The sequence below is a fragment of the Nerophis ophidion genome, linkage group LG15, assembly GCF_033978795.1.
Source record: "Nerophis ophidion isolate RoL-2023_Sa linkage group LG15, RoL_Noph_v1.0, whole genome shotgun sequence".
NCBI classification, from domain to species: domain Eukaryota; kingdom Metazoa; phylum Chordata; class Actinopteri; order Syngnathiformes; family Syngnathidae; genus Nerophis; species Nerophis ophidion.
The window spans coordinates 16,443,023-16,450,822 of NC_084625.1; the positions used below are offsets into that span (position 1 = coordinate 16,443,023).

The window sequence follows — 7,800 nt, forward strand, 5'->3', positions numbered from 1 at the left end:
GGTTAATTCATCCAGGACAAGCTGCAGTGTCCTTAAACAACCACCAGGTAGCATCTGTGAGCAGATAATACTGTATCATGTCTTATCAGGTTGGGATTGCATTCTTTACTCACCTCCAAAGGCCTACTGAAACCCACTACTACCGACCACGCAGTCTGATAGTTTATATATCAATGATGAAATATTAACATTGCAACACATGCCAATACGGCCGGTTTAATTTACTAAATTGCAATTTTAAATTTCCCGCGAAGTTTCCTGTTAAAAACGTCGCGGAAAGATGACGCTTAAGTTGCCGCATGCTTGTGACGTTATTGGTTGGAGCGGACATTTTATAACCGCACCACTCACGGCTAAAAGTCGTCCGATTTAATCGCATAATTACACAGTATTTTGGACATCTATGTTTCTGAATCTTTTGCAATTTTTTCAATTAATAAAGGAGACTATAAAGAAGAATGCTGCTGGTGGAAAGCGGTGGATTGCAGCTGCCTTTAGCAACCAAAACACAGCCGGTGTTTCTTTGTTTGTTGTGAAGATTTAAAATGGAACAGAGTGGTCAAGCGAAAATGTTTCCCAACCACATGTCAACCGGCAGGTTTCGGTGAGAAAATTATTGTAATAAGTCGGCTCTTACCGGAGACATGAGCGGAGCTTACGTCCTCCTGCAGCAGTTGTCAAAAAGGTAACTGTGACTTTCTTGGCTCCTCCATGGCTTCAATCAGAGACACTGGCTGTCAGAACACCCCTCCAACTTTCAGGTATGACTTTATAATCTCACTAAAACACAAATAACACAATAATTAGTTAAGGGATCTTCCAGAATTATCCAGGTAAATGTGTCTAATAACATCTGAATCGCTCTCACTTCCTTCGCCTTTTTCTTTTCTAGTGCTTCACTCTAACTTTCCTTATCCACAAATCTTTCATCCTCGCTCAAATAATGGGGAAATCGTCGCTTTCTCGGTCCGAATCGCTCTTGCTATGATTGTAAACAATGTGCGGATGTGAGGAGCCCTACAACCCGTGACGTCACGAGCACATCGTCTGCTAATTCCGGTACAGGCAAGGCTTTTTTATTAGCGACCAAAAGTTGCGAACTTTATCGTCGATGTTCTCTAATAAATCCTTTCAGCAAAAATATGGCAATATCGCAAAATGATCAAGTATGACACATAGAATGAACCTGCTATCCCCGTTTAAATAAGAAAATCTCATTTCAGTAGGCCTTTAAGGGAGGAATGAGGCAAATTCTAGCCCAAACCTATTGTATGCACTTTAACTCGGCACTTACTCATCATAATAGATGCCGTGTATCACGAACAAAGCTAGCATATGAGGGACAAATGCTAGCATAGCTACGTGCGCTATAGTGCTAACATAACAACCTCATGCTGGGTTTTGCCTGTTTGCTAAAGAACAACAAAACAATCAAACTTACGTCTGTAGCTGACTTGACGGAGCGTTGGCAGTGTCATTTTGAAGATGTGTAGCGTCGTCCTCGTCCGGTCGCGACACAACCACACCACTCGGCGCGCTTGGTTTAATACCGTGACTTTATTGGCCGCAGGGTTCAGGTAGAAATACAGGTGATTGCCTCACGACACGGACACAAGTATCGGGAAGGGCGAAGCATCCGGTGCGCACTTCTTCCAGACCGATTGTTAAAGGGGTGTGTCCCAATACTTTTGCCCACATAGCCAACATTTAGCGCTCCGGTCTCCTTCATCCGAACGCCTGAGCTCAGCAAATCTCTTTGGTTTTTGGACAAAGCCCGTTACCATGGATACGCCACATCCGACTCCTTTCCTCGATAAAAATCGGCCCGACCTTTCGCCTACATTTTTCTTTTCACAGGCGACGCACCACAGCTCGCGCGTCCGAGGTCCGGCACGGCGGTGTCCATGGCAACCGATTTGCCGACGCCATCAGACCGTAGTGATCTGGTCGACCACTCGAGTGCTGTCGTTCATCTCCACGCACTCCACCTCCTGCCTGGGGGTGTCCCCGCAGGCGGCCCGGTGGGCGTGGTTCTTCGAAGGGGGCAGGAAGGTGAGGAGGGCGGGCAGGAAGGCGAGCGTGTGCAGCACCGAGCAGCCCGCCGTCAGGGCCAGGCAGCGGAAGAGCGTGCGGGTCAGGTTGGAGCGCACTGAGCCCACGGGGACCAGGGCGGCGGCATAGCAGATGAAGGCCTGCAGGGAGGGCACGCCGTGTCTCTCCAGGGCCACCCTCACCCAGCGGGTTCTGCTGTCGCCCTTGCCCGCCGCAAAGCTGCAGAGGAGCGGCCCGCTGCAGTCGGCGGCGTGGCCGAGCGCCAGGATCAGACACAGCACGGACATGCAGTCCAGCTCCACGCCCCACAGAGTCATGAATCCCAGCACGCCGAACTGCACCGAGAGCAGGGTGAGGCCCAACCACACCGACACCAGCGGCTCCAGCACGGCGAGGGAGGACAAGCCCAGCAGGAAGAGCACCGCCAGCAGGGAGTGGCGCAAAGGCGAGCTGACCGCTGCTGCGTAGCGGTCCAGGTACACGAAGGAAGGGTTGAAGATGAGGAAGCGGACTCGGGAGGTGAGAGAGAGGCGGCGAAGAGTGTCCAGCAGTACCGACATCTCCTCCCGCTTGTTCTCCGTCGTCTTGGCGACCAGGAAGATGCGGGACACCGCCACGTCCGGCTCCTCCCCTTGGCCCCGCTCGGCGAAGATGATGTCGTCGGCAAAGTGGGAGAAGCGCGGCTCTCGGAGGAAGGCGTGGCGGAGCGTGCGGGTGAAGTTTTCCCGAGGCGGGCTGGTGGACTGGTTCCGCTCGGACAGGAAGTCGAGGTAGGCCTCCAGCCAGCTGATCCTCTGGAAGCCTTTGGCGTACTCCAGAAGGTCGCACTGGACCGTGTCGTTCCAGTAGGGGGCGCTTTCGTAGATGTAGAAGCCGATGACGGGCGAGTAGGAGCTGAAGTAGCGCTGATGGGCGCGCGTGTACGACACGGTGGCCGTATCCATGGCGACCAGGGCGCTGGGGGGGTCCGAGCCCTGGGTCACCTGTCAAAAACATATTTAAGCGATTTAAAAAAATATTTATAACCTGTTCGCGATCAAACAATTTCACAATAAGTATTATACATTTTATTTTGAAAAGTAAACATTTATATGATATTTATAAACAATCTAAATCATTAATGTTAAATACTAAATCATTTTTAATTTAATAAATTAATTTGTGTAAAAAAAAAGTTAAAAGCTTGAAAAAAGTAAATATTTATTTTGAAGATTTTTATAGAATTTCTTTATAATATTTTTATAGTATTTTAATATAATAATGAAAAAAATATTTACAAGTTTTTTATAAATAATAAATCATTAATGTTCACTATTAAATAATTTTAAAGACAATTATATTTATATATTCCTTTGTGTGAAAAATAGTTAAAAGCGTTAAAAAACATTTACACGATTTTTAATTTTTAATAAAAGTATAAATTATTCACTATTAAATTATTTTAAAGAAAACTATAATAAATTAATTTGCAAAAAACTGTTTTAAGAATAATTAGAAATCATGAGTCTTGATTATTAATATGTTTAAGAAAAATATAATAAAAATAAATAATACATTTTCAAAGAGCTACAAAATAAACTTTTTTAAAAATATGGCGGCGCCCGGACGGGCTGCGTCCTCGAGGGGCTCTTGCTAAAGATGGAACATTTGGCAGAAATACCGGACAATTCCACAAACTTTATGGCTGGCTCACATCGTGGTCACTCCGCCAGACACTTCTGGATGTGGACATATTGGGCCGTTTTGGACTGATAGACGCGTGCGTGCTAAACGTGCTAACTAGCATGGGAATACGTCGGCGGCTACATCCAGCGGCCTGTGAAGCAGGGGAGTATAGTAGCAGCGGGGGCCGTCTACGGAGCAGACGCCAGCGGTGTGATCGGAAACGCGGATGCCGAGCGGGGCTAAAAACAAAGCAGAAGGCTAATCCCCACAGAACACCACTTCCCTCCATCCTGAAGACGGATTTAAAAGGAAAATGCGAGACTACTTGTCTGGGTAAGGAGTCAGTTAAATTAGAACAAGTTTTTTCTGCTTTGAGTGTTTCAGAGTTGGACATGTGTTTTACTGAGGTGGCTAACTATGATGCGTGCAGTTTATCAAAGCAACAAACAAACAATCGAAACATCCCCGTTACTGAGGTGGCTAACCATGATGTGTGCAGTTTATCAAAGCAACAAACAAACAATCGGAAAATCCCCTTTACTGAGGTGGCTAACCATGATGCGTGCAGTTTATCAAAGCAACAAACAAACAATCGGAATATCCCCGTCACTGAGGAGGCTAACCATGATGCGTGCAGTTTATCAAAGCAACAATCAAACAATCGGAAAATTACTGTCGTATCAATTCCTAGATATGGTCGTAACTATACTAAATGCACTGGGCATAATAAACACAACATTATTAATATTGCTACTACGGATAATTTGATCAAAAATTCCCTGAAACAGCCCACTACCTATAATATAGTTTTTTTAAACATAAGATCATTGTCTCCCAAAACGTTGTTAGTTAATGATATTATCAGACAACAATCTTAACGTCATCGGTCTCAGCGAAACCTGGCTTAAACCAAACGACTTTTTTGCGTTAAATGAGGCATGTCCTCCTAACTTTACACATGCGCATATTGCCCGTCCGCTTAAAAGGGGTGGGGGGGTCGCACTAATATACAACGAAAACTTTGACCTTAGTCCTAACATAAATAATAAATATAAATCGTTTGAGGTGCTTACTATGAGGTCTGTCACACCACTGCCTCTACACCTGGCTGTTATCTACCGCCCCCCAGGGCCCTATTCGGACTTTATCAATGAATTCTCAGAGTTCGTTGCTGATCTAGTGACACACGCCGATAATATAATCATAATGGGGGACTTTAATATCCATATGAATACCCCATCGGACCCACCGTGCGTAGCGCTCCAGACTGTAATTGATAGCTGTGGTCTCACACAAATAATAAATGAACCCACGCATCGCAACGGTAATACGATAGACCTAGTGCTTGTCAGGGGTATCACCGTTTCCAAAGTTACGATACTCACGTATACTAAGGTATTGTCCGATCATTACCTTATAAAATTCGAGGTTCAGACGCATGTTTGTCAAACTAATAATAATAATAACTGCTATAGCAGCCGCAACATTAATACGGCCACAACGACAACTCTTGCCGACCTACTGCCCTCGGTAATGGCACCATTCCCAAAGTATGTGGGCTCTATTGATAACCTCACTAACAACTTTAACGACGCCCTGCGCGAAACCATTGATAAGATAGCACCGCTAAAGTTAAAAAAGGCTCCAAAAAAGCGCACCCCGTGGTTTACAGAAGAAACTAGAGCTCAGAAATTATTATGTAGAAAGCTGGAACGCAAATGGCGCACGACTAAACTTGAGGTGCACCATCAAGCATGGAGTGATGGTTTAATAACATATAAACGCATGCTTACCTTAGCTAAAGCTAAATATTACTCAAATCTCATCCACCGTAATAAAAACGATCCTAAATTTTTGTTTAGTACGGTAGCATCGCTAACCCAACAAGGGACCCCTTCCAGTAGCTCAACCCACTCAGCTGATGACTTTATGCAATTCTTTAGTAAGAAAATTGAAGTCATTAGAAAGGAGATTAAAGACAATGCGTCCCAGCTACAACGGGGTTCTATTAACACTGACACGATTGTATATACGGCGGATACTGCCCTCCAAAATAGTTTCTCTCGTTTTGAAGAAATAACATTAGAGGAATTGTTACAACGTGTAAATGGAATAAAACAAACAACATGTTTACTTGACCCTCTTCCTGGGAAACTGATCAAGGAGCTCTTTGTATTATTAGGTCCATCAGTACTAAATATTATAAACTTATCACTCTCCTCGGGCACTGTTCCCCTAGCATTCAAAAAAGCGGTTATTCATCCTCTTCTTAAAAGACCTAACCTCGATCCTGACCTCATGGTAAACTACCGACCGGTGTCTCACCTTCCCTTTATTTCAAAAATCCTTGAAAAAATTGTTGCGGAGCAGTTAAATGAACACTTAGCGTCTAACAATCTATGTGAAACATTTCAATCCGGTTTCAGGGCAAATCACTCCACGGAGACAGCCCTCGCAAAAATGACTAATGATCTATTGCTAACGATGGATTCTGATGCGTCATCTATGTTGCTGCTCCTCGATCTTAGCGCTGCTTTCGATACCGTCGATCATAATATTTTATTAGAACGTATCAAAACACTAATTGGTATGTCAGACTTAGCCCTGTCTTGGTTTAACTCTTATCTTACTGATAGGATGCAGTGTGTCTCCCATAACAATGTGACCTCGGACTACGTTAAGGTAACGTGTGGGGTTCCCCAGGGTTCAGTCCTTGGCCCTGCACTCTTCAGCATCTACATGCTGCCGCTAGGTGACATCATACGCAAATACGGTATTAGCTTTCACTGTTATGCTGATGACACCCAACTCTACATGCCCCTAAAGCTGACCAACACACCGGATTGTAGTCAGCTGGAGGCGTGTCTTAATGAAATTAAACAATGGATGTCCGCTAACTTTTTGCAACTCAACGCCAAAAAAACGGAAATGCTGATTATCGGTCCTGCTAGACACCGAACTCTATTTAATAATACAACTCTAACATTTGACAACCAAACAATTAAACAAGGCGACACGGTAAAGAATCTGGGTGTTATCTTTGACCCAACTCTCTCCTTTGAGGCACACATTAAAAGCGTTACTAAAACGGCCTTCTTTCATCTCCATAACATCGCTAAAATTCGCTCCATTCTGTCCACTAAAGACGCTGAGATCATTATCCATGCGTTTGTTACGTCTCGCCTCGACTACTGTAACGTATTATTTTCGGGTCTCCCCATGTCTAGCATTAAAAGATTACAGTTGGTACAAAATGCGGCTGCTAGACTTTTGACAAGAACAAGAAAGTTTGATCACATTACGCCTGTACTGGCTCACCTGCACTGGCTTCCTGTGCACTTAAGATGTGACTTTAAGGTTTTACTACTTACGTATAAAATACTACACGGTCTAGCTCCAGCCTATCTTGCCGATTGTATTGTACCATATGTCCCGGCAAGAAATCTGCGTTCAAAGGACTCCGGCTTATTAGGGGTTACTCAAAGCCCAAAAAAAATCTGCGGGCTATAGAGCGTTTTCCGTTCGGGCTCCAGTACTCTGGAATACCCTCCCGGTAACAGTTTGCGATGCCACCTCAGTAGAAGCATTTAAGTCTCACCTTAAAACTCATTTGTATACTTTAGCCTTTAAATAGACTCCCTTTTTAGACCAGTTGATCTGCGTTTCTTTTCTTTTTCTTCTATGTCCCACTCTCCCTTGTGGAGGGGGTCCGGTCCGATCCGGTGGCCATGTACTGCTCGCCTGTGTATCGGCTGGGGACATCTCTGCGCTGCTGATCCGCCTCCGCTTGGGATGGTTTCCTGCTGGCTCCGCTGTGAACGGGACTCTCGCTGCTGTGTTGGATCCGCTTTGGACTGGACTCTCGCGACTGTGTTGGATACATTGTGGATTGAACTTTCACAGTATCATGTTAGACCCGCTCGACATCCATTGCTTTCCTCCTCTCCAAGGTTCTCATAGTCATCATTGTCACCGACGTCCCACTGGGTCATTATTGTCACCGATGTCCCACTGGGTGTGAGTTTTCCTTGCCCTTATGTGGGCCTACCGAGGATGTCGTGGTGGTGGTCTGTGCAGCCCTTT

At 45.1% G+C, this 7,800-nt stretch overlaps 1 protein-coding gene across 1 annotated transcript in view; it reads right to left on the bottom strand.

The window, feature by feature from the left end:
• Window positions 1–1,553: 1,553 nt before the first annotated feature.
• ptchd1 (patched domain containing 1) overlaps window positions 1,554–7,800 on the bottom strand; it is a 33,241-nt gene continuing 26,994 nt past the window's right edge. Inside the window, exon 5 of the mRNA XM_061921542.1 lies at window positions 1,554–3,035. Within this exon, the coding sequence (XP_061777526.1) occupies window positions 1,929–3,035 (1,107 nt within the window). The 3' untranslated portion in view covers window positions 1,554–1,928. The remainder of the gene's footprint in view (window positions 3,036–7,800) is intronic.